Source organism: Globicephala melas, chromosome 7 (assembly GCF_963455315.2).
Source record: "Globicephala melas chromosome 7, mGloMel1.2, whole genome shotgun sequence".
Taxonomy (NCBI): domain Eukaryota; kingdom Metazoa; phylum Chordata; class Mammalia; order Artiodactyla; family Delphinidae; genus Globicephala; species Globicephala melas.
In genome coordinates this window covers 28192962-28220798 of record NC_083320.1, presented here as the reverse complement: position 1 = coordinate 28220798, position 27837 = coordinate 28192962, and the positions used below count along the sequence as shown (strand labels likewise).

General features: G+C 43.1%; 1 protein-coding gene across 2 annotated transcripts in view; it reads right to left on the bottom strand.

Annotated features, from left to right (window-relative positions):
* PLEKHM3 (pleckstrin homology domain containing M3) overlaps positions 1-27837 on the bottom strand; it is a 187623-nt gene that overhangs the window by 78995 nt on the left and 80791 nt on the right. For both annotated transcript variants that reach the window (XM_030853453.2, XM_030853476.2), the window contains exons 5-6: positions 25980-26173; positions 7790-7853 (exon numbers count right to left, since the gene is read on the bottom strand). In XM_030853453.2, coding sequence (XP_030709313.1) covers positions 7790-7853; positions 25980-26173 — 258 coding nt within the window. The remainder of the gene's footprint in view (positions 1-7789; positions 7854-25979; positions 26174-27837) is intronic.

Sequence of the window (27837 nt, the reverse complement as noted above, 5' to 3'; positions counted from 1 at the left end):
GTCAGAAGACCCAGGCTCCAGTCCTGGTACTTGTCACTTCTCCCTCTCCCCTTCCCCCGGGATCTGAAACACCGTGAGGCAGGAACTGTTCCCACCTGCTCTCCTGACAACAGTGACTTTCCATTTGCCCTGCTGCCAACCTGCCAGTCCTTCAAAGAGCAACTTTCGGTCCCTTCACTTCACCCTGAAACACCCACATTCACTGTTTAAAACCCCCCTTATTTAAAAGGAATGATTTGTTCCCCGAATGACTTACGGTCCTCTTTCCTAACTCATTCACTGGCTGCACCGACCCTGATGAAAGCTGCTAACAGAGATTTAGTGATGTTTTAATGGAGGCCTCATTCTGATCTCGGCCCAGATTATGCTCAGGGGCTTCTGAAGGCTGTGACGGCTGCAGGGGACACAGGCTCTGGCCATGGAGCAACACAGACGAGCTGTCACGCTTTGTTTTTCTGCTGGTTAAATCCAAATGCTCCTAATTAGTTAAACTGACCGCTAAGGCCGGGGTGGACAATGGAGTGGGGATCAGGGGTGCTGAGAGGCTATGAATACAAGTTCCTTGGGCTCCTGAGGCCTGGGGACCAGTGACTTGGTTGTGGGCACTGAGGCACTGTGTCCCTGGGGGCTGCAGATTCAAAGACGTCAGCCCTCGTGTGAATAAAGGTCATCACCTGTTACTTCTTCGGTGAAAGGGCAGCTGTGCTGGGTGCCCACTTAGGCTCAGCCTTTGTCTGCTGACTCTGTGAATAGCACCCACAGAGAATAACATTCTCTGATTCTGTGTTTGCTTGGTGGGGCAGAGCCACAGAAAATAACTCGCGAACTTCCTCGAAGAAGTATTCAGCCAAGTATGTTTTTAAAAAGTGGCCTCGAAATGCCTTGAACGTCACCTTTTGGTGGTTGTACTCACTAGCTAGAACACACTAGAAAATCTTCATGGTAGGGCCACCAATTTGCATTGTTTCTTCAGGAGCCAATTCTGACAAATGTTTAGGTCACAAGGATGACAATTCCTGAACTCCATGGGTGTGGGGGACTAGAGAAAAAGCTAACTGAAAAGCCAGCTAGCAGTTCAAGAAGGTTTAATGTTCAGAAAGTTTGCAACATTGAACAACCCACTGTTGCTCCAATATGTAAAAAGCAGAGATTTTATTTGGTTTTAGAATTCTGTGCATTATTTTACAAAGTAGCATTTCTTTTTTTTGTTTGTTTTTTCATCTCCCTCTCTTTTTTTTGTTTTTGTTTTTGTTTTTTGTGGTACGCGGGCCTCTCACTGTTGTGGCCTCTCCCGTTGCGGAGCACAGACTCCGGACGCGCAGGCTCAGCGGCCATGGCTCACGGGTCCAGCTGCTCCACGGCATGTGGGATCTTCCCGGACCGGGGCACGAACCCGTGTCCCCTGCATCGGCAGGCGGACTCTCAACCACTGCGCCACCAGGGAAGCCCCATCTCCCTCTTTTTTAAATTAAAAAAATTTTTTTTTCATTGGGGTATAGTTGTTTTACAATGTTGTGTTAGTTTCTACTGTACGGTGAAGTGGAGTTCCCTGTGCTACACAGCAGGTTCTCATTAGTTATCTATTTTATATATATTAGCGTATATATGTCAATTCCAGCATTACTAATATCATTTTGTTTAAGGGCTTATGTTAAATTAATTCGTTTGCTTTTCTTTTAAAGGAAGAGAGTGCGAATGAGTTCAGGATACTGTATGTATGTGTGTGTATTTATCCATCCATCCATTGATTCATTGAACATTTACATGCCCAGTTGCTTAGTATAAATGTTCATTGCTTTAGCATAAAACAAACAGTTCAGACTGTTCTAGGCCCCCTGGAAAGGCAGTATGCATCTGATTTGCTCCTCGCTTTTCAAGGCTCTTGAGGGCTATGGGTCCTCTCCCCTGGTACCCTTCCCACTTCACATCTCTTAGTAAGTACTCCAAATTTCAGACTCTTCCATCATTTTCTCATAATTAAAACTTATCTATTGAAATCTATCTCCCCTCAGTTGATTATCCTGTGCTTTCAACTTATTAATAAGACAAAAGAATTTGTGCCAAAATAATAATTTACTCTTCTCAGGTAATATACAGGCATACCTCAGACATACTGTGGGTTCAGCTCCAGAGCACTGAGATAAAGCAAATATCACCATAAAGCGAGTCATATGAATTTTTGGTTTCCCAGTACATATGAAAATTGTTTACACTATATTGCAGTCTATTAAGTGTACAAGCATTATGTCTAAAAATAAGTACATGCCTTGGGCTTCCCTGGTGGCGCAGTGGTTGAGAGTCCACCTGCCGATGCAGGGGACGTGGGTTTGTGCCCCGGTCCAGGAGGATCCCACATGCCGCGGAGCGGCTGGGCCCGTGAGCCATGGCCGCTGAGCCTGCGCGTCCGGAGCCTGTGCTCTGCAACAGGAGAGGCCACTGCTCCGCAGTGGGAGAGGCCACAACAGTGAGAGGCCAGCTTACCACAAAAACAAAAACAAACAAAACAAACAAACAAAAAGCACATGCCTTAATTAAAAAGTACTTTATTTCTAAAAGCTGCTGACCATTATCTGACAATGCAGGGTTGCCACGAAACTTCAATAGGTGAAAAACACAATATCTGCAAAGTGCAATAAAATGCAATAAAATGAGGTATGCCTCAGTTTCATATTAACTAGAATCGAATGGCCTTAACCTGGAGGCAGGGGCTAGTTTGAAAACTCAGGGCCCAGGGAAGGTGAACAATGGGGAAGCCAGCTCCTGAGATGGTCCCACAAGAGGTGTGTGTGTGTGTTGGCAGGTGCGGTGGTGAGCGGTGGAGGGAGCGGGTGAGGAGGGGGCCACCCTAACCCACCGCCCCACCCCTGGGATCATCCAGTACCCTTTCTCACGGATCGGGTACAAATAGAATCATTCACTGCTTAACTTACATACGTCCCAAAGGTGAGTAACACCAGAAGAGTTAGTCATTTATAGACATTTTAGGTTTTTGTCACAAGAGCACAGGTAGCCACAATTTAGAAGTCAAGTCTGACCGTTCCTTTCAGCAAGTAGAAGGAACTTCAGAAGAAGCCTCCTATCACTTACACGGTCCGAGGAATGATACAGTAAACCATGGCTCCGATTTGCTCCTTAATAGCAGCCAGGATCTCTTGAACGCTAACTCACATACACTAATGTATTCTGCTGATAAGATGTGGGACGTTCTTGTCAGTGTTAAAAGCACCAAAGGGATCTGAGTAAGGAGAAGGTTTGTCGCACACTCAACAGGGAAAGGGGAGAACTAACACAAAAAGCTAACGCACTGAGGGTTACAGTATTGTCTCTGCTGTCCCACTGGAGCATATCTTTTTATTGTATTCCTGTTGTAAAGTCTTCCCTTGAATTTCTGATAATGCTGGGTAGACTGAAAATAACGAAACATAAATTCTATTCTACTTTCCCTTCTCAAAGTATCCAAGTGGGAAAAAAGCTCTTAGAAAGCAGCCCCATTTCCCCATTAAAAACACGCACCAGCACCAGTCCATTCATTCACATACGCTTAGCCATTGCCTGCCAAATCCTTTCTGAGGAATTGTTCTATCATTTCAAAACACCACCATGCATTCAAACCTCCTGAAAGTTTGTTTATAAGATTTTACCTTTTAAAAAACCAGTATATTCTGTCAGATTTACATTCAAAGAGCATAGGTTGAATGTTCTTCTAACAATATCTACTTTGCTGAACAGAAATTCATTTGAAATTCCAAACTTAAATGAATAACTCAAACGGGTGTGCCCTCCTCAACCCCCCCACCCAGCTCCCGGGATTTGGAGAGTCTCTGCCCCCATCTTCTTCGCCCTTCCTTGGTCCTGCTACTAGGACAGGAGAAGTATTGATACTTGCTCTGTCTTACATGTTAAAATGCCGCCACTGATTAGGTAATGACTGTGTGGGGGTCAACTACTACCTTTGCCTGTGCTAGGAAAACCCAGTGAGCAACTTATTTACTGGTGAAATAAAAAGACAGTTAGGGGCTTCCCTGGGGGCGCAGTGGTTAAGAATCCGCCTGCCAATGCAGGGGACATGGGTTTGAGCCCTGGTCCGGGAAGATCCCACATGCCGCGGAGCAACTAAGCCTGTGCGCCACAACTACTGAGCCTACACTCTAGAGCCCGCGAGTCACAACTACTGAGCCCACGAGCCACAACTACTGAAGCCCGCGCGCCTAGAGCCCATGCTCCACAACAAGAGAAGCCACCGCAATGAGAAGCCCGTGCAGCGCAATGAAGAGTAGCCCCCGCTTGCTGCAACTAGAGAAAGACTGCATGCAGCAACGAAGACCCAACACAGCCAAAAGAAAAAAAAAAGACAATTAGGGACTCTGCACCGGCATAAGCTACAAATGTTGCCAATAATTGGCAACGCTGAGCACTCACTGGCCAGTGGGCAGGTGACTACAGCTCCCAGAACAACTAGAGGGAGTCCCCTTTGCTAAGCAGTGTCAGTGAGTGCTATTTATTTCCCAGGTCCAAGTGTACAAAAGTAGAGAGAGTGCGTGCAAAGAGGCCAGTGAATTCAAATACTAAGAAGAGGAGGAAAAACTGTCTTGAATGTCATTTCAGAGGCATTAAGGGAGTTTGAAATCTGCCAATTTGTTGAATTGAGTCTACCTGCTGAAACTTTTGGGATTGTTACTTATAAAAATGAAAACAGAGAGACAGAAAAAGGTTGCACATTTTTTGCTACCAGAATTCTTTCAGCATCTTTATTTGGGTGGTATTAGTGTTTTGTTTACTACATTATTTTAAGATTATTGTATATTTACTTAAATTATAAATCCCCTTTTACCATGTTTATTAAATTTTTACCTTTTTTTTCTTTCTGGAGAGGAAGATATCTACATTTTGTTTTTTAAATAAAAGCTAATGGGAAAACTCAAATTCACTTGAGAGAAACTTGTAGAAAGGAATCTAGGCCTTTAGGAAGGATATTCATATTGCCATTATTTGAGATTAATTCTTCAGTTACTTGGTTGAGTTTCTTCCTCTTCCCTGCAAAAGTTATAAACTGAAATTCATTCTGCTATAGTTATTTCATATGATAGAAGAGATGCTTTTATAGAGACCTTTATTTTAGGAGTAAGGATGGGAATCAAATGGGAGAAACAACTTGCTCTAAAACTCCTGAAGCTGACTTGAAACAGGGTGATGTAGACCCCAGACAGAGGCTGAAATGGTACAGGCCGAGCTGGGGCTGGGAGCTGGGTCAGTCAGGCTGGGTTTCCTGCTACCCCTGACACGCTCTGTCACAAAGCAATAGTATTTTTTCCCCCTTCTTGTGTTACCTTTTCTTACCTATTTGCAACAACAGTTCCGATCCAGAAAACACGCCAGAAATTTACTCTGAAACCAAGGGAAGATGGGGCAGAGGTGCCCTTCAGTACTGATAGCCTAAATGTAGACAGATCAAAAGCTAAATCCAATTTAACCCACCTCAGGCAGAAAAAAATAATTGAATTAAACGTCCTCTAAATACGATAGGTTTGGGGATCTTAAATCCAGGCACAAAGAACCAGGTTAGAGTGAACTGTGGAGTAAATGGATGAAGGGAGCTCTGGCTGCCCCCGCCCACAGGGAGTTTGATAAGCTGTTGATTGCCTCTATTGCTTTACTACGGAGGCTGAAAACTGATTAAGCTGCTTATGGGGCTCCGAGGCTGATGGCCCACCAAGAATACTGGTGCCACTGATTTAGGTAAGCTGCTCGGCATGTATGGTTTGATTATTACAATGGAGGAAAAAAAAAGAAAAGAAAAAAAGACAGCAGGGTATAGGAAAGCTTTAAAAAAGAAGGCTTTATTATGCCAAATAGCTACACTACTTTGACACCGTAAAATGAATATGGAATTACTGATTCTTTCTCTTCATCTGGTATCAAAACTCATTTTTGAAAGGCTTGCTCAAAAAGTACTCACTTTGGGGCCCACCCATTCTATTTTAAACCACCTTTACAAGAAGATGTCACTGGTGCCTTTAAACATACTTCTCCAGTGATAAGAGTCTCGGTCCTCAGATACTAAGATCAGGTAGAGTCCTAGAAAATATATAAATGTAAACTGGGTCTTGTATCTGATTCTTCCCCTTGAACACCACTGGGCAATCATAATTAAAACTGTATCTCTTTCCACTCCAGTCAGCAGATCACTGGTGCCTGATTACGTAGTAAAGGACAGCAAGACTGAAGGAGGGGAAGGAGCTGATATGTGCAAATAGGTTTAAACTGGATGTACAAGTGGAAATTAAAACCCTAGTATTCTCTCACCCTCTCCAACTAAAATGCTCTAGAACTATTTCTACCTTTTAAAATAACCTGCCTACTTCTGGTGGGATAAAGAGAACACAAAACTCTTAGTTTAAATTACTTTTCAAGGTTTTACTTATTTTTTAAGTCTTGAAAAATGAGTGAAGGATCTGAACACAGATTAAGTTGACCTCATTTCTTCTGGACAAAACAGCAAGAAACAAAAGAACCGAATCACAGCAGTTTGAGATGTTCTGAAAGTTGTCACAATTTTTTTTTTTTTTTTGGTCATTGACTCTTGAAAGAATCCACAATATATGGAAAAGAAAGCAATGCTTTCATGTAGTGTCTGAAAGCTTCTTAGGGAGTGAGCTGTTGATTTAAATGATTAACCAAAGCTTAACATATTCAGAATTTTGGGTTGAACAGACAAAATGTTGGTTTTCTTCCCGGCTGCTAACCTGGTCAGTCATTAAAAGGAGATACGTACACAAATAAAAGTATAAGAAGATGATTTTGACTCTTACATGCTCTGTTGTGTTTTACTAAAATTTAGCGTCATCCAACTGTTTGACGTGAGCACAAGTCAAAGAGTTTAATATATTCATTGCCTTTTATATCTTTTTTTTCCCTTGTACAACTTTTTTTGTTGATATAATTCACATACCATAAAATTGACTCTTTTAAAGTATACAATTCACTGGCTGCTTTTAGTATAGTTTCAAAGTTGTGCAACCATCACCACTAATTCCAGAACACCTTCATCAGCCCCAAAGGAAACCGCACACCATCAGCAGCCACTCCTCACGCCCGGCTCTCCCCAGGCCCTGGCAACCACTCACCTACTTTGTCTCTATGGATTGGCCTATTTCGGACATCCTAAGAGAAGTCCACATAAAATAAGAATCATAAAATAGGTATTCATTTCTGTCTGGCTTCTTTCAACATGCTGTTCTTAAGGTTCATCCGTGCTGTAGCATGTATCAGTACTTCACTCCTTTTTATGGCCGAATACTATTCCACTGCGTGGATATATGACATTTTGTTTATCCATTCATTAGCTGATGAACATTTGGGTTGTTGCCACTCTTTAGCTGTTATGAATAATGCTGCTTTGAACATTCCTGTACAAGTGTTTATGTGGACATATGTTTTCAACCCTCTAGGGTATATGCCTAGCAGTGGAATTGCTGGGTCACAGGGTAATTCTACGTTTAACTTTTTGAGGGACTGCCGAACTATTTCCCTAAGTGGCCGCACCACTTTCCATTCCCAGCAGTGTATGGGAGCTCCAGTTTCTCTATATCCTTGCCAGCATTTCTTATTGTCCTAGAATATCTTTTTATACTAAGTTTTCTTTTCTCATTCTGAACAGAAAATAATTGATTATTAGGGCTTGTGAATAAAACTACTCCAATGAGGGCAGAATTCAGTGCCAAAGCCATAATCAACAAAAACATTTTCCCAGGGAGAAAACAGAAATGAAATGGCCCCTCTAAGTGCTTACCTGCTGCAGATCAGCGAGGGAATACAGGTGGATCTGCTGAAGGAGGTATTCTCTGGGGAAAATTCTGAAAACAGACAGAAGCACAGATAAATTGTGGTGTTGCCACAAAACACACTTTTTCTGAGAAGTTTCCAAGTCTCATTCAAGAATCCCTTTCCACCTAATACTCTTCCTCCCCACATCCTCTGAGAAACCTGTAATAATACCTTTTTCCAGATACTTTTCTTTCTAACACAAATACCAAAAACGGAGTAAGGGTGTGATCTTTGATTTCTGATGTAGTCCAGGGTGCTAGGAGCACAGTGCAATGGTCCAGGCCTGAGGACCAGAGTGCCAGATTTCCTGTACCAGCTGCGTCCCTAACAAACTGTGTCATCTCAGGGAAGTCTTAAAACCCACCTAGCTTCAGATCCTTCATTGGTTAATGAAGGTGACTGAACTTGGTGTCTTAAATCTCTTTCCAGCTCTATTAGTCTATGTCTAGATGAATAGATTTTAGAGTTGAGAAAATCAGTTGGGGGGGCAACCTGGGTGTCTTTGCCTGGAGGCTCCTATGGCTTTCATTAAGGGAGATGGCAGTGCCAAACACCACTTAGTGAGCTATCCTCTTACGTGCACAGTGATGAGTTTTGGAACCTAGGTACAGATGGGAATAATGGGACAAAATATTTCAAATTGAGACTCCCTGACAAAGTCCAATATCTTTGGCTACTGTCAATTCATAGCATCTGGATAAATGACGGTGAGTGAACAGGAAAAACAAATCAGTTAGGGACAAGCAAACAGGTACCGAAGCATAGATGGTTAGAAAACACCACACACACACACACACACACACACACGTATACACAAAACAAAACTCATGGTGCTAGCATTTTCTCTTTGTCTTAGGATACAAGAAAATTGCATAATACCACCTAAATGAAAGAAGCCACCAACTCAATTAACATTTATGACTATCTGCTACATGCCAAGCACTGTGCCAAGGCACTAGGAATTATGAATTATGAGTGAGACAGTCACAGTACCTGAGCATATCAGAGCATATCAAGGAGAATAAAGTCAAGCTAGGGAAAGATACATAAACTGATCATTACAACACAACATGGTAACATGAAAATAAGAGTTATATGCACAGGGTACATATTTTTAGATTGGTCTAGCATGGTAGGTCCCAACCTTGGCCGTCTATTAGAATCACTTGGGAAGCTTTTGAAAATAATAGGGGATAAGTATGGGTAGAACCCAGAAATCAGTCTTCAAACAAAAACTCTTGTGGTGATTAGTGCAGCCAAGGTTTAGAACCACTGGCCTAACTCGTAGCTTGTTGGGGAATTCATTACTCAGTCTTTCAATTAAGTATGCATTACTGGACAAATCCTAGAGATTAAGTCCTTTACCCTTCCATTCATCTATCTAGCCGTCCAATTCTGGTTAAGCACAACTGTGCACCAGCTCCTGTACTAGGCCACTGAAAAAAGGGCACTGGGCCAATTAGGTGAAGTTCATCCCCCATGGAGGTCTGGGACAGGCATATTCTAGTTTGGAGCACTCCTGATAAATATATGATAGGCTCTGAAGATTTCTGCTGAAAATTCCTGTTTCATCCACAAGAGTGCGAACGGACCAAGTGAGTGACACGGCCCTTATACTCTGGGGAATAAAATTCAGCTCCTAAGGGTAGGCTCCCTTCAACTCTAATGGTTTGGGGCCGAACCTGTGGCAGGTAGCAGCACATAGTCCCAGCCCAGCTGGGGAGGGTGTAGGGAAAGTGCTCAATCCCTCCATGTGGGATGAAGCTTCCCTACAAAGAGGGCCCCCTACTGTAGAAGGTAGACCACGGTCCCAGGAGGGACCATGAGACATGACCAACTTCCATTTTCAATAACACACACGTATGACAGAGATGATCGAGAGGGCTACTCCTCATGACCCCCTACAGAATTAACAATAAGAGAAGTCTGCTTCAGGTGTGGCCCTCAACGTACATCATTTAATTCTCACAACAACCCCGCGTGGTAAGTACAACCTCCATTTTATGTGAGAGGGAACTGAGGCTCAGAGGCAAAAACTAATTTGCCCAGGGTCACAAGCTGGGATTCAAGGCCAGGACTTTCTGACGCCAAAGGCCTGTGCTTCTACTTTCCAGGAGATGAAGGTGGAGGAAGGAGGGAGGTGGGTTTGAGCTGACCATCTAATATAGCTATATAATACATCTCTCTTCCAGGTAGGTGTTTATGACTGTTCAGGCCAGCAGCAATATAGAGCCATTGGTCCTTTTTAAAAGAAGGAAAGTAACACTGACGCGTTTGGTCATGCCCACTTCCTGAAGGCAGCCGGGAGGGTGGAGAGACTGCAGGCAGGGACAGTCCTGACCACGTACCCCAGCGGCTCTTCCAGGGTAACCACAAGGCGAAAGCGAAATGGGTGAGTGTGTAGACACAGGAGAACTTCTGGAAGAACTGACAGCATTTGGAATTGAAGGCGACTCTGAAGTCCTAGCTTGGGAGACAGGATGGTGATGTCATTGGCCAACACAGGGCAGGCTGCTGGGGGGAGGGGGAAAAGCATTGAGATTTAATTGTGCTGAATATCAAGTGCTTGTGTGGAGGACAGCAGGCGTGGCCCTTGCGGATGTGGGGCGAGAGATGTGGAAGAGCCAGGGGCACTTCTGACAGCAGCACAGAAGGGACAGCTGAAGCTCTGGGAACGGAGGGAGCAGACCTTGGAGGAAAATGAACGGAAGCGGGGCTGAGTGTGAACAGCGGTTTTTACTTTTTTTTACCTTACAAAGCCTGGAATTATCTGAAGTACACTTTGGTAGTCTGCAATTTCTCTCATGCTTGAAAAATTGTTTTGAAAATAATCAGGATGTTCACGTGTACGTGAGTTCCTAACATTTCCTCCTCTTGTGAAATGTTTGTGCCCTTATACCCTTCACCTGGCTTCCCCTAATGGTAACACCTTACACAACCATGGTGCATTGATCAAAACTAAGAAATGAACTATTATGTAAATTAGACCGTATTCAGATTTCACCAGTTGTTTCACTAATGTCCTTTTTCTGCTCAAGGATCCAATCCAGAACACGAGATTGCATTTATAGATTTAAAAATGTATATCAGTATTTGCAAGATGACTTGAGACCCAAACATCACGTGCAGAAAAGCAAGCCTAGGACGCAGTCTTTCAGTGGAGGTCACTAGGGTAGCAAAGTATGATAATCTACTATGGGGACAGAGGATGTCTAAGTGTGGTTGAATGGGAGGAATAACCTTTTTCAGAGGCAATTGCCTCATAATGAAATCCCTTAAGTAAAGTAAAATGAAGGCAATGTGGCAGCAGGGCTGAGAAACAGACGGACTGAACTAAACAAGCAGGCTGGAAAATCATTTCAAGATGAGCTCCTGCCTTTTCCATTGGTTTATACACATGTAGGCCAGCTGGAGAAAGAGTTAGAAGGAAGGTGACTGAAATGAACTCTAGCAGGGACAAATGCAGGGTAGCATATCGTTAATGTTTGCTACTTAAAGTTCTTCTCTAAAGTCCTAAAACTTCCACGACTGAGAGTACAGGATATAAGAATTAACTGCAAATTTACAAATGGAATCATACTGGTATACACTTATTAGAGTACTACAGCTAGTCAGTTCGTTATCCAGTCAACAGACACTACTGCGTGCCTAAAATGAGCTAGGTGCTGTGCTAAGGGCTGGAGACGGATATGTTCAGTGAACACAACTGATGAGCAGCAAAGAGAATTTCCAATTTCTCCTCTCTAGGCTGGGTCCCCTTTGCCTCCAAACACTGTTCATTACTCTTCTCACAATAACCGGCCAACTTTGGACACAGTAATCTCTAATACTCCTTAAACATTATTTACACAGCTAAAGTGAGCTGTGTATGTAGTGTTTCTGTGTGTAAATATATTTCACATATTTATTTTCTCTTCCCCCCTGGAAGCGATTCTAAGCCCCTCCAGAAGCACCGTATCTGCTGTCTCCTCTCTGGCACTCTTCAGTGTCTAAGACTATAATTTACAAGAGGTCAGCCTAACGACACAAAGAACTGGAAAATGCAATATATGCAGAAAAGATAAAGGAACTGAGCTTGTTGTGTTTGGAGAAGATGTTGTGTCCAGGAGATTTACTGGTGGCCATAAAAAATACAGACTTTTAAGACAGATAATGCCAATCAGCTTTTCTTCTCTCTGAGGATGGAAATTATATCAAGAAAGCATTGAAGTCAAATATGAGAATAAATTTCCTGAGAGGGAAGACTGAGCAGCATTAAAATGTGTCTCTTACAGGGATGCTTTTTAATGTAAATAAAAGAAGAAAAAGATCTGTTGCAGTTATTTAGAGGTAGGGGCTTGCTCTTCTGCTTAGAGGAGGAAAGGATTTCAAAGGCGGGGCCAGATGACCCCGTCAGTTTGTTCCTCTTTTTCATTGCTGGAGCCGTCAAGTCAGGCTGAATTGGCACGACATTCTTGGAATATCTTTTCTTTTTTAAATTACAAATTTTTTTTAAAGGTTTCAGTCCATTTACAGTTATTACAAAATACTGGTTATATTCCCCGTGTTGTACAACACATCCTTGTAGCCTATCTTACACCTACTAGCTTATACCTCCTACACCCACGCCCACCCTATATTGTGTCCGCCCTCCACCGCTGGTAACTACTAGTTTGTTCTCTGTATCAGGGAGTCTGCTTCTTTTTTGTTATATTCACTAGTTTGTTGTATTTTTTAGATTCCACATATAAGTGATATCATACAGTGTTTGTCTTTCTCTGAATATCTTCTTTAGGCTGATGTCCACAGGGGAAGTGCAGGGCAAATAATGATATAAAAGCCAAGCCCCGAAAAGCACAGGCAACATCCCATCTGGGTGATCCCCAGGGTTTCCCCCACTGTGGCTTTGGTGTACAAGGAACTGGCCTTGTACCTGGCCCGTCTGACAGGAGCTCTTTAGGAAATGGATGGAACAAGCAGGGCCTCCCAGGGCTCAGTTGTGGAAGGGATTGTGGAGAACCCGGAGGCCTGCGGTGTGCTTGGGTAGCATTAAGCTGCCTCTGGCAGATCTGACTAGGAGAGGATAGGGCTCTGCAGGGGACCAGAGATGAACCTGCAGCCACTTCAGGCACTGCTAGGGGACCCACTCACATCTGGGAGGCAAGGTTTGGCACCCCCTTGAGAGCCATGGCAGAACTCATTTGATAATTTTACTATTAATGTATTCAATAAAGGATGGATGATTGTTTGCATGTTTTGGTCAGAAAACACAACTTGTGATCACCATATGGCCCAGGAATTTAATGCAGATGAAGCCCCGTCTTATGACCTCTGTGACTCGTCACTACAGCTAAGAACCTAAAATCAGAAGCTAAAATCAGCGCACACTTTCACTGCAATGAGCGGATGCTGGGTATGTATGTGGCAGAAAATTTGGAGAAGACACAGTTTTTTTTCCAATACATACAGACAAGTGAGATAAACAGACAAGTAAACCGACAGCTCCAGCTCCAGCGTGGAGTGCAGGGCTGAGTGGAGCCTGCAGGACACCTGTTCAAGAAAGGTCTCAGAGAACCGACAGGTCAGAATCCATCTGGAGGAGTGGAAGAATGGATATTGCAGGTAGAGGGTGCAGCATGGCTAAGAGCAGAGAGGCCAGGACGAACATAATTCTTTCAGGGAACAGGCTCTGTATGCGTATATATGTGTATATGTGTCCATGCTGGGGGCTGGGGGGACTGCAGGGTGTGAGCTCAGGAAGTTAGGGTGTAGCCAGACATGTGAGGGCTTAGATGCCTAGAGAAGAGCCTACCCACAAAGAGATGAGTGCCTCAAGCAAGAGAAGGGGACAGCATTAGATCTGCACCTTTAAAAGATCATTGACAGCAGAAGGGGGAAAAGACTGAAGAGATGGATAATTCTGGAGATAAACTAGGTGAGAAATGTTGGGGGCCTGAACAGAATTTAAACGGTTGCCCTAGGGTTGGAGAGAAATGGCCTACCACAGACAGCTTTCTCCAATGATCCACAGGTCATGAAGACTAATGGGAAACGGAGGCTGGGAAGGAGCCTGGCACTGCTCGTGGTTTTCCAGCTGGGCCAGTAGGTAAATGGAAGTTCCATCTACTAACACAGGGAATAATGAGGAGGAGTCACCTTTGGGGAGAGAGGGTGGCTCAGCTGTCGGGGCAGAGGTGTGGAATGTCCAAGTGGAGTCATCTGTGAGTCCAGGGAGGAGAGCTGTGTGCCTACAGGTGAAGACATGAAAATGAGGAAGACCCTGAGACAGTACACATGAGTGCAACGGAAAAGACTGGACACTGGCAAAACAATACTATTAAAGGAACGGCCACAGGAAGAAAGCTGGGAAGAAGCAGTTTGACAGGAGAAAAAGCGGAAGAGCCAGCATCCAGGAAGCCAAGGAAGGAGACAATTTCAAGGACAAAGAGGGTCAACGGCATCAGAGGCAGAGGAGAGGTCACATAATCCGGGGAAGACTCTCATGAGGCCTGAAAGGTGCCTGCTGGTTTTGGCAAAGGGGAATTCACCAGTGACCTTAGGACAGTATCCAGGAGGAAGAGGGACACCAGACTGCAGAGGGGTGAAGGACTGTGGAATATTCTTTTAAGAAACTAACTTTAAAAGAGAGAAACTAGGCCGTAGCTACAGAAGGATGCAGGACTAAGAAAGGATTCTTTTCTTAGAGATGGGAGCCACTTGGGCATATCTATATGCTAAAATGAAGAAGCTAGTATAGAAGCCAAAGCTGCAGATAGAAAAGTAAGGAAAATGACAGAGCCTGAGCTAGTAAAGGCCTAGAGGAAATGGGATGTGGACCCAGCTAGGAGCTCTTCCAAATACACATTTGTGTGTGTGTGAGGGTGCACGTACCTATACACACACTCTGCATTTTGAAATGCTTCAAGTTTCTACTAAAATGTTATGTAAAAGGTAACTAACTACTAATTTCTCCAATGTTCCGTCCAAACTTCAACATGTTAGGAACGGAAAGCTACAGATTACAGCTAGTTGTCTGACTTGGCAATCCTTTGGTAAACGGCCTCTTTGCTGCGGGATGGTGCTGCCTTTTGTTTCTGGTGAGGCGGCTGTGTTTAGGGTTCTCTGTGCGGTAAGTGACCTCACTGTACTGTAGGCCTATTCATCACTAGGTCTGACAGCATTTCACCAAGAGGCCAACCACAAGGACAGCCCTGCTCATGCCAGTGCAACTTCTTCTGGTTGGCCCTGATGTCAAAGCCAAAGGACAAACGTGATAAGGAGAGTCAACCCCACACTTCACTCACCCATCAAGGGAAACTGCATCACTGGCAGGTGGCACTGTCAAGTTCTCTGATACCAAAGAACAATGAAGAAACCTGCTAAAGGATCATGGAAACCAGCTAGCACAACTGTTTCTAGTGCCAACATTTTCTGTTTTATCACCTTTAGGATTTCCTGACATACTGAGAGGGTAACTTAGGCTTCATTTATAGATTGTTCCAATGAGAAAAGTAAGAAAAGATGAAAATCAAAAGGGAAGAAGGTCACATATGATTCATTTCCCTTATATTACACAGCTGGTACTTGGGGTTAAAAATGCAGAAATAATGGCCTAAGAAATCAAAGGCAGTAGTCTATATAAAACACGTAGGGGGTCCTCTTCTATTTTGGACCAGGACACTGAGTCAAATACATCAAGACTCATTTAACCTGACTAATTTCTGGGAACTTCAACTCAGTTCCCACCAAGCCCTGATGCTCATGAGAGAAAAGGGACTAAGTCAGGCACACCCTTTGCAGGATTTTGATAGATTCAGTAATATCGCCATTTCCCTGAAGCTCAGTTATTTGAGCTGCATAACTGGCATTAAAAAACCCAATGATTAAAATGAAAAAAGTCTGAATGAAAATATCTCAGCACATGTAATAGACAGGCTTTAAAGGAAAGATCTCCCTCCCTTCCTGTGTGTCGTGTGTCTCTGTCTCTCTCTCTTACACACACACACACAATAAAAAGGATAACACCAGGGCTTCCCTGGTGACGCAGTGGTTGAGAGTCCACCTGCCGATGCAGGGGACGCGGGTTCGTGCCCCGGTCCGGGAAGATCCCACATGCCGCAGAGCGGCTGGGCCCATGAGCCATGGCCGCTGAGCCTGCGCGTCCGGAGCCTGTGCTCCGCAACGGGAGAGGCCACAACAGTGAGAGGCCCACGTACCGCAAAAAAAAAAAAAAAAAAAAAAAAAAGATAACACCAAAGGAAAACCTCCAATTTTGATTCTAAATCATAAGAGTCTAAAGGAAGAATACAGGTAGAAGTGCATAAGGAATAATTTAGAAAGGAAAACCATTTATTTATGAAATATTACCGTGTTCTCCAAGAATATGTGCTCCAGGTTAGGTAATCTGTACAGAATTGAGAGGGCTGCAGTATCTTTCCTTTGGAGGGCACACGCACCCACACTGAAATCAGCAAAAAGCACTGTGAAGCATCCCTAGGGAGATGCAATTTGGTGTTCTTGATATGAGCTGCAAACACTTCCTGAAATAGTTACATTAGACTGGATGTGGACAGGACTCGTATGTCCAACCATGCTCCCAGCTAATGGAAAAACAATTTTAAATCAAAGGCAGATATTGCGATAGCAACCCATGTGGAAGAAACAAGCTTCAATCATTTCAGTAGATACCTCATTTTGCTAATCTCATTGGGTGAAAAAGTGGCAAGATTGCATCAGATATTATATCTTGGAAGATAGGTATGGGAAATAAGGGTCTCTTACCAGCTCTTTCAGAAATTGTGCTTAAGTTTCTTAGCAACAATCTAAAGCCCGGAGTAGAAATACTTGGGAAGTAATTTGGGTTGTGATTATTCTGGGGTCTGATTATAGAAGTGACAGATTATATCACATTATAGATCTTAGCTCAAATTCTTACAGTATTCAACGGTTCCAAGAATATAACACTTTTCCTGCCATGAGTTTTATTTTTTTGTTGTCTCTTAGAAAATGATTTTAGATAATTTATAGATTTCATTTAATCTTAGAATAAAACACTTTTTAACTTTCTGAAGGATTTCTTGGTAAATAAAAAGCTACATGTATGTTACAGTAAAATTAATATATAACTTGCCAGAGCTCCTTTTTCAAAGTTTATCAATCTGTTTAGCTTTGAATGACACTTTTGCAGATAGTCTATAACTCCTTTTTAGAGTGTTGCTATCAGCATATATATTTATAAAATTTGCTGAATGAGATCTCTGGAGAAAATGAAGGAAGGGGGAGGGGCTATCAGGAGATCAGGAGGTTAGACGACTTGAAAACCTTAGTACTAGAAGTCATCCGAGGGAAAAGGAATTCTTGAAGGAGACTGAGAACGGTTGCTTTCAAAATCTATCAAAATAACATCCTGTGTTTTAGTAGTTTGAGCCCTGATAGATTCATGCAGCTAATCTGTTGAGAGTAAAGCCCCAATGACACTTTTAATTAGCTAACTTGAAAACTAGCTACAAAGTCTGGCTAATATTAAGTCTTACAGAGAACATAAAGAGCTGTGTTCATTTACTGAGCTTAAAGAAGTGTTATCTATTTGCTTGAAGTGCTAATAACCACTGGTCTTTAATGAGACTAATTTAGTGATAATATTATGGCTAAAATGGGCTTATTCTTCTAAAAGCCAATATTAACCAGACTTTGGCTAATAATCAATGGCACATTTGGATCTTAGATTTTGCTTATAAGACATTGCTCATTTGCAGTTCAGAGACACAGCAAATCAAGTCTGCACAGATTGTGTTTTAAGAATGAGGCTGCCCGAGGAGATAGGCTCTCAATGAGCTAGCCTCCTACATTAAGTGTATTCGAGTCACAAGAGCATGAAATCCTTTCTCTGTAACAGATGACCCCTCTACCTAATATGTCTGACTTATTGGGAGGTAGGGAGAAGAGGAGGTGTTGCTATGATCTCCCCCAGCTCGTGCGATCTTTTGTTGGGCACACTGAGTAATATCCTCACCTACTTCTTCCCAGATCGAGGGTGTATCAGTATGCTCATGCATCAAAACACCATTTTCACTCAGTGATTCATGACGCTTTAGACAAATATTTACCGGCATAAAAAGATGTTCACGATATACTAAGTGAAGTGATTGGGTTAAAAGTAGTAGGTACAGTATAAAACCATTTTTTAGGGAAAAAAATAATCTGCAGAGGAAGCAGTATGAAAGGATATGCACCAAAGTGGTAAGATAATGGATGACTTTCTTATTTTTGTTTTCTATGATGAACAGTATTTTTTGTAATATGAAAAACTGTTTGACCCAATTAAGTGGGCGGAATGTTGGTAACAGTACTTTATTTATTTAATTAACTTGTTCACCAAATATTTATTTGCCCCCACTCTATGTCAGGTATGGTTCTAGGCCCTGGGGATAGAGCAGTGAGCAACACAGATAAAAAGGCATGACCTTCTGTCGCTTACATTCTAGTGGAGAGGGCAGGGCCTCTGCACACGGCTGCACAGGCTGAGCAAAGCGTGACCGCCTTAGCCATACGTGATGGCGCCAGAGAGGGGGACAGACAAAAATCAAACACCACTTTATGTGGTGATAAGCAGAGAATGAAGAGAGAAAGTGTGGGGCGGCGGGGCGGGCAGTGTGTGCAAAAATTTTAAATAAAGTGGTCAAGGATGCTTCAGGAACGTGACAGCTGCATACAGACCTGAAGGAGGTAAGGAAGCCAGCTACACCACTATCTGGGGAAGAGGAAAATGAGCATAGAAACTCACATGGGAGCCTGCTTGGCATATGCTCAAGGAGCAAAACAAGGCTGGTATGACTGGAACAGAGTAAAGGAGGGGGAACGTACTGGGAGATGAGGGCAGAGAGGTGATGGGGAACCAGGCTTATATGTCCTTGGCTTTTACTTGAATTGAGAGGTGACGCTATTAGATAGTTTGAATCAGAGGTGATATCATCTAATGTACACATTAACTATAGCTGTAGCCGGAAGAACAGACTGAAGGGGGTGATCAGTTACTGCAAAAATCCAGGGGAACAATGACAGTGGCTTGGACTCAGGTGGTAGCAGTGGAAGTGATGATTCTGTGGTGATTTTGAGTGGACATGTTTTGAAGGTGACGCTGATAGGACTTGCTGATAGGTTGGGTGTGGAATGTGGGAGAAAGATGTTTGGCATGAAGAGCCATATGGGTAAAGGTGCTGGTAGGCGGATGGGGGGCCTGCAGTAGGAGCAGTTTGCTACAGGAGTGGAGGAGGGGCTACTAGCTCAGTTTGGGACATATTAAGTTTTTGTTTTTTTGTTTTTTTGTTTTTTTGTGGTACGCGGGCCTCTCACTGTTGTGGCCTCTCCCGTTGCGGAGCACAGGCTCCAGACGCGCAGGCTCAGCGGCCATGGCTCACGGGCCCAGCCGCTCCACGGCATGTGGGATCTTCCCGGACCGGGGCACGAACCCGTGTGCCCTGCATCGGCAGGCGGACTCTCAACCACTGCGCCACCAGGGAAGCCCTGGGACATATTAAATTTGAGACGCTAGTGGACATCGAAAGGAGGTTTCACCCTTTGGACTTAGCTTCCTGTCCAGTGAATTCACTAGCCAGACAGACAGCTTTCCCTGGGGGTAACAAGCGAAGGAGTGGGCAGGGAATCTTGGTGAATCAGGTGACATTTCTGGGGACTGTTCCTAAGTGCTAAGCAAGCTGCTAAATTTTGCTTGAAGGAAGAGGAGGCAAGGAGAGTCTGACAGGATACGTGCGCGTGTGCGCGCACACACACACACACACACACACACTCTCTCATCTTTTTCTGGCACTCACCAGGATAAATAATGGTAATAAAAATGGCTGTTTTTATGATAGAAATTTCTCACCGTTTAGTAAAGCTGATATTGCAGTGAGAACTAATTCTGGATATAATTATAATTTCAAATAAAATGTGAGACCAAAGACAGGAAAAGGTGACTTAGAAGGCAGAAGAATCACGTTTGGTATTGTCTAGAGCTTCCCAATTCAAGCTGGTCAGAATGGTCCAAGCCAAGAACTAAACTTAACAAACAAGTAGGACTACCTGTTCCCCCAGAACCATCACAACTGTGCTCTAAGTAACCGGAAGGATAGGCGTGAACATTGCTTACCGGCCTCGACTAGTGTTGGAGAGAAACTAGTTTTAAATACGTATCATAATAGGAACTTTGGATTCACCAGGCACCCAATCCCCAAATCATTTGTTAATGATAGAGAATGGGAAACACTCAGGCATCCACTAATTAATTTCTCTGATGTCTTTCTTTGGACTAGATGATTTCACTTCAGCACTCAGAACAGAACATTTAACTTAAATCGGGATTTCTGAAAAGTTAGTCCCAACAGCTGGTGTTGGTCTGGTGATGTTTTTAGCAATCCAAGGCAAAATGAGAAAAGAAAAAGCATAGTAGAATGAATTTTAAATCTATTTGACTTTAAAAAGTTGTTTCATTGCTGTCTGCCTGTTTTTGTGTTTTTTTTTTACCATTACTACGTTCTTTTATGAAATGATGGTGAAAAATAGGTGGATATTTGTTTTAGCAAAAGACATGGATAAGACAACCCTACAGATACCTCTACATTTACAGGTCTATGGAATGAAAAGGTTTGGTAAACACAGACCTAGAGAAAACTGCACTCATTAGCGCTAAGCCAATTGTCATGCCTTGTTCTCCAAGGCTGGCGCTGGCAGTGAGCACAGGAGTGCCTGTGTCAGCAATTGCACCTTCCCACTCAAGGCACATTACTGTCTACCACCTCCTCGCCCTCCTTCACACCCTCCTAGATGACCTCAATCAAGGCTTCAGGAGATATAAAAGCAGTTCCTTCCTCTGAAGAATCTAGAAACTCCTGGACGTCATGGCCACCAGCAAATACACTGGGGAAAGCAGCAGCAATTTGAGCATCAGAAAACCTGGTTCCACGTGTGGACTCTGCTCCTTAGCAGCTTTGTCACCTCAGGCAAGTCACGCAGCATCTCAGAGTCACAGTTCTTTCCCTTCTTTGTAAATACCATCTGTCTAACCCATCTGAAGGGCTGTTATAGGAGCAAATAATATATCAATATTTACAGGAAAGTACTTTTTAATTGATTAAATCATAATGATCTCACATGGGCCCAGGTACCGTCATAAATAAATGAAATGGGCTGAGGATAAGACAAGCAGGGCAGCAACATATTATGTACCCAATGCCAGTGGGTTTGGGGAGAAGATAGGAGGGATAGAGACTATGGGAAAGTGCAGAGTCCAGTATGTAAAGCTGATTGCTGCATCCAGGAATGAGGGAAGCTTTTGTGTAATCAGAGCTTCTGATTTCTTAAGAGAAACCAGAGAGTTTTACTTTGTGTGAGCATGCAAACTCCTAATTATTTAAATGTTAGCTAGTATTTTGCAACTTTAAAACCTGGTGGGGGCCATCCCTGAAAGGCCAAACAGAACGTGTCTGAGGGCCAAATCTGGCCCCGAGGTGCCCTTTTGTGACTATGATTTACACACGTATCCCACTATTCCTGTGTTCCCAGCTTTTCTTAGGGTCCCTCCTGAAGACATCCTTAATGGCAGCTGCTCCGGATGTGTCCTGACAGTGCCAAGATCTTCCACAGAGTACTTCATGCACCTTTACATGTGGACACTGTAAATAATTTCTCTCTTGAAAAGTTAAATAGGCCTTGAATCAATCCAGCAGGGTCGCTCGCCATCTGGGAGTCCTCAGAAACGGTCAATGGTCGGCACTATAAACATTTTAGATTTCATGGAAGATGCTGACTTTTTCTAAACTAATCACCCCTGCCAGTCAAGATTTGCAGTATGGGTTCAAGAACAAGGCGTTCATTTAACAACAATAACAAAAACAGTGAGGATACAAACCGGATGGTCATTGTAGTGATTGGTCTAAAAGCCAACTGGGACTTCCCTAATAAGGCGACGACCGAAGTGGTCTCCCTGGCGGTTGAGCGCCACTATGATTAATCAGTCTGTTTCCAGTTTCCTCATGACAGCAGTATTAACAGTTTGCTTTATTCTGTTTATATGGCGCTGACAGGTCTTCAGCATGTTGGGCCTACTTGCTGGAGATTAATGACAACTTTTATATGGAGGTAAAAAACAGGCAGGGAGAGAATGCCTTTTACGACTAGATAAGAACTGGATTCTCTTGCTCTAGTTTTGTTCCCCTGTTGCTCATCAACTCCTCCCTCTTTTAACTTCTATCGAGGATACGTATGGTTAGTTGTGCCCAGCAGGTGCTTCTCACTGTTTAAACCACCCCACTCTAGATGTGGTGCCCGCAGATGAGACAAAGGGAACCTTAAGTAGTGTTTTTGAACATGCTTATCATCGCTAAAAGTACTGTGGGCTAATTTTGTTTTTAAAAAGTCAGATTCCATATAAAAGTGAAAGATGATTGATAGGCAAGAGATGGCTTTTGGTGACAGGAATTTTAGCATGTGAGGTGGGCAATGGTTCCCCTTTGTAGCTATGGTTATTTTTATAGACACTGAAGAAGGTGGAATTAGTAAGCATGGCCCAGCTGTAAGAAGTATGAACATCCCAGAAAAATCTCTTAGACATATTTCACTAAATAGTCATATTTCAAAATAAATCAAAATGATTTCTAGCCTCCCTCTAACTCGCCACCTCCCCCCAAAGTTAGGAGTACTGCTTGCTACTGGTATACTTTTTTCTGTGCCAGGTTGGAGAGCATGGTAACCTAAACCCAAACATTATGTTAACAGTATATAAATATAGAGAAACTAAAATAACATTAAAAAAAAAATCAATCACCTCCTCTAGGCGCTGTAGGAATCACTGTCTCATCCTTTGCTCTTAGGGAGCCTCCTGCTCCTCCAATTTTTTTTTTTTTTTTTTCCCGGTACGCGGGCCTCTCACTGTTGTGGCCTCTCCCGCTGCGGAGCACAGGCTCCAGACGCGCAGGCTCAGCGGCCATGGCTCACGGGCCCAGCCCGCTCCGAGGCATGTGGGATCTTCCCGGACTGGGGCACGAACCCGTGTCCCCTGCATCGGCAGGTGGACTCTCAACCACTGCGCTACCAGGGAAGCCCCCTCCACCTATTTTTATGCAACAAACGCTCAGATAAGTGCATCCCGCGTACCCAGGAACTGCAGGCCCTGGGCCCGGCTGGCCCTCCAACCCACTTCCTCTTGCTCACCCCTCTCCTGATACAGTGAGTAGCAGAAGGAGCCTGAGTCCAGTAGACAGAGCCTCAGGGGTAGCTTTTAAGGAGAATCTTTTAACAAAGATTTTAAAAGCTAGAGACAAGAACAGTCTAGGATAAGAAAGCAGTATTAGGACTTCCCGGGTGGTGCAGTGGTTAAGAATCCGCCTGCCAATGCAGGGGACACGGGTTGGAGCCCTGGTCCGGGAAGATCCCACAGGCTGTGGAGCAACTAAGCCCGTGAGCCACAACTACTGAGCCTGCGCTCTAGAGCCCGTGTGCCACATCTACTGAGCCCACATGCTGCAACTGCTGAAGCCCGTGCACCTAGAGCCCGTGCTCCACAACAAGAGAAGCCACCACAATGAGAAGCCCGTGCGCTGCAACTAGAGAAAGCCTGTGTGCGGCAACAAAGACCCAACACAGCCAAAAATAAAATAAAATAAATAAATTTTTAAAAAGCAGTATTAATAATAATGGTTATCTATAGAGTGTTTACTATGTACAAGCACTACTGTAAGCCCTTCACTTGCAAAAACCCATTTAATTCCCACAACAGAATGCACTGAGGGAAGAGTTAAATAATTATTTGTGTTTGAAGTGCAGTGTTTGAGAGAGTAGAACAATATACTGGATTAGATTGGGGCAGATCTTTAATTCCATACTTGTGCTTTAATAATTTGTCTGATGCGAAGGTTCAACTGGAGAGGTAAGAAACCCAAGTGAGACAGAAAGTCAGAAGGATACTGTAATAGTCCCGAGACTGAACCAGGGGAGTGCACCAGAAGTGAACAGGAGAGGAAAGATTTGAGACTTATCCCAGAAACAGAAATGCTTTTTTGGCTGATTTGGTTTGCTCTTTGGTTGATTTGTTCATTCAACAATTTCTGAAAGTTTCAGATAGGTCAAACACTGTGCTAAGTGACACGGGGAAGTAAGAAAAAGAAGAATTTGAAGGTGACTCCTTCCTCAAAACTGGGCTACTAGCCACTGCTCAGTGGTCTAAAGTGACACTGTAGCAGACATCCAACTATCACGCATCCCTCCGTCCATCCATCCATTCAGTAGTTACTGAATACCCACCTTGTGGCAGGCACTACACTACATAACGGTCATGAGCAAGTCCAGGAAAGAGAAATGAAGGAAACGGAAAAAAAGACTACTATTTTCATTCTCACAGCCCTAGGAATGCTTTTTTTCTAGAACTTCCATTCCTTTCCCGGTGGTCTGGCCATATGGCACAGTACATGGTGGTAAACCACCAAACTGCTGGAACAGCATAGGTATTCTTAGTCATCCATATGAAGACAGGATCTGCTATTTAACTTCTAAATGTGTGCCCAGATCGGACATATTTAACCAAAGCAAAACATTATATCATAAAGGTATCTAACATGATTCCCATGTGTAGATTTTATTTATTTATTTTTGCTGTACGCGGGCCTCTCACTGTTGTGGCCTCTCCCGCTGTGGAGCACAGGCTCCGGACGCGCAGGCTCAGCGGCCGTGGCTCACGGGCCCAGCCGCTCCGCGGCATGTGGGATCTTCCCGGACTGGGGGGATGAACCCACGTCCCCTGCATCGGCAGGCGGACTCTCAACCACTGCGCCACCAGGGAAGCCCCCATGTGTAGATTTTAATATCATTTAAAAATATAGGCACAGGAAAAACCAGCTCTGAGCAAAGCCAAAAGGTACTGAAAGTAATAGAACATACTTTCAATGTTAAAAATCTTGTATCTAGTTTAGTTGGTGAATTAGTTTGAGACACATAATTTTATTGCCTTTCAGGCAAAGCCCTGATCTTTAAAATTAAGATTTGCCTAGACTTTACAAGAGTAAATCCTGACCACTTTCTAGCACTTTCTGAAAAACAACTAGGTAACAGAATGACTACCACTGAGAAGTATTTTGCTTTATGGCAGCTGCCTTTTCATTATTATTTTATGAGAGCTTGTCTAGATATTATGTATCCCTTACCATCTACATTTAGTTCTTTTCAAAACATCTCTTCAGATGCCTGGGGTTTTGTCAGTTTCTTTGGATCTTAATTGGATTTCAAATAGCAAACGATATCACTTTCCAAAGGTTCTTATTCACATAGGCTTGCCTCCAAAAATCATGACTAATGTATGCCTTTAAATTTCTACTAAAAAAAAAAATTTAAAAGGTATGTTTAGGGACTTATGAACACCATCAACAATTATTTCAAGTATAAGCTAGTTCACATATGCCAAGGGTGAGAATATAAATGCCAATAAAACCTAACTGTAAAAGAAGGAATCTGATGAGAGCAGGCACATTTTAACTTCACTTTTATGTTGAGGATCTGAGCCTGGCATGGACTTGCGTGTTCCATAAACTCTGAGATAACCAAGCTATGGATAAGCAGCCTATGTCAATGGTAACATGAAAAGGCAGAATCCTGGGCCTTTTCATGTTTTGTGCCTGTTGTTGTTTTTTAATGCATTTTAATTCAAGCTCTACAGCCTGCATCATTTACCAAGTTCGCTTCTGTCTGCAAAATAAGATTTGAATAACCACCTACTAATTTCCCATTGAAAAAATGTTTTTAAGTTATGAAATATTTCAAACATGCTTATTTTTTCCTGATGATAATACGAACTGAACTTGAGGGAAATATAAAACACTACATAAGTGATCAATGAAGACACTCCAGTGAATATTATCTCAAGTTAACCTACAGGTAAAGAGAGGTCTTCACCATTGTGGGAACTCGATCCATGGGTTAAAAGCCTTCAGTTACGCTGAGATATTATTTTCATTGTGCTTGGCTCAACGGGATAGAGGCCCTCGGAGGAAAGAGCCAAAGATGAGCCCGGAGGGACAGCCACAGAATTCGAGACACTCCACGTTGTAAAGGCCCTTGGAGATCCTCTAACCACCCTCCCGGGGCGGGAAAAGAAAAACAAACCGACGCCGTCTGACATTTATGACTCTTACCTGCGGCGCAGATCCTCGGCCACCGCTGCCCGGCAGCTGAACAAATAGGCTCGCAGTGATTTCAGCCGCTGCCGCAGGCGCACCACGGTGGCCAGCGGCTCGGCGTGTCCGTACAGCATGGGGTTCTCCTGCTGGATGTCGATCAGGGGCTCTTCGTACACGTACTCCAGAAACTCTTTGGCCTGCTTAGATACCTACAAAAGAAACTGCTCCATCAGCGCTGACGAATCACCTGGCTTTCCACACCTCCTCCAACCAGGAACCACAGCTTAGATATCAAAATAACATCATCTTCTGAACACAGCCAAATGAAAAAGCCCATAGTGTAACTAAGTATAAAGTGTGGCTTTTCTTTCTCTCTTCCAGAAATGCAATTGGTAAAGTAACCTGGGCATTGAAAGGAATTCATTAACTCTGTATGTTGATCATGATGTGATTGCACAAATCTACACGTGATAAAATGACACGGAACTATACAGACCCAGTATACCAATGTCAATTTCCTGTTTGTTTGGTTTTTTTAATTGTACTATAGGTATTTAAGATATAACCCGTGGGGAAAGTAGGTGAAAGATACACAGGACCTCTCTGTATTATATTATCTATGCAACTTCCTGTGAATCCATAATTATTTCAAAATAAAAATTTAAAAAGAATTCATTAAGACTTTTTTTTTTAACATCTTTATTGGAGTATAATTGCTTTACAATGGTGTGTTGGTTTCTGCTTTATGACAAAGGGAATCACCTATAGGCATACATATATCCCCATATCCCCTCCCTCTTGCGTCTCCCTCCCACCCTCCCTCTCCCACCCCTCTAGGTGGTCACAAAGCACCATTAATACTCTTAACAACAATGCTGACTTTAAAAACTAAAACTATGTGCACCTATATGTATATATAGTCTATAACGCTTTTTATAAAATAGCCACTTTAGAAAGATAGGTAAACCACGCACATACTACAAAATTCAAAAGGAATAAAAGGATCTCTCCCAAAAAAGGGGAAAAAAGGATATTATATGCAGAACAGTGTGCATAGAAAATAGGCTCAAACACACACTTTCATAAGCAGAAAAGAGTTGCTCTTATTAGAACAGCTCTGAGCTTAGGCTGACTTTGGCCAATAGATCCATCCAACTCTATATCCACTTCTGGTAGTCATCATCAAGAGTATGGAAGTTGATTTTAAAATGTCATTGTCATCCAAAGAAATAAATAGAAGAAACACATCTGAGATACAGAGGGAATAGCTTAAATAATGCATAACCTGTAGTTTGGGGGAATCTTTACACACCAGTTCACTGATACTGGCGACCACAACAGGCAGGGCCCTGTCCTCATGTAGCTCACAGTTCAGCGGGGAAAGACAGAATTGGGTTCAAATATTTTGTTTATCGTGGTTAAATATTTGCTATATTTAAAAATCTTAAATGAGGGAAAAAAATGGATGGTGTTCTGGAAAATGAAGTACAATCCACTTGAAACTGTTGCTGAAGAGTGATGTATTGTACAATTCAATTAGTCTTTCTGGCTCTACTGAGCAGTGTTTATACTGAGCCAGGGCCCCGCTGAATTAGGTTAACAATGCTACCTTTTAGTAGGTGAACAGAAGGACAAAGGGCACTGGCCAGTCTCCCAGGCCTTAAAAGGCTTCTCTCTTCAGGTGGTACTTAAGCCCAAATGGAAAAAAAAAAAAGTCTTTTACAGAGACAGTAAAAGCAGTGAGACAAATGGGATGGCAGCTACTGACATCAGCATTCATACACTGAAATTACTAAAAACAAAAACAGAGCTAGTTTCAATAAGGTCTAAGGCACTGCTTCACAAAGTTATTAGCCAGTGTTAAGAATACAGA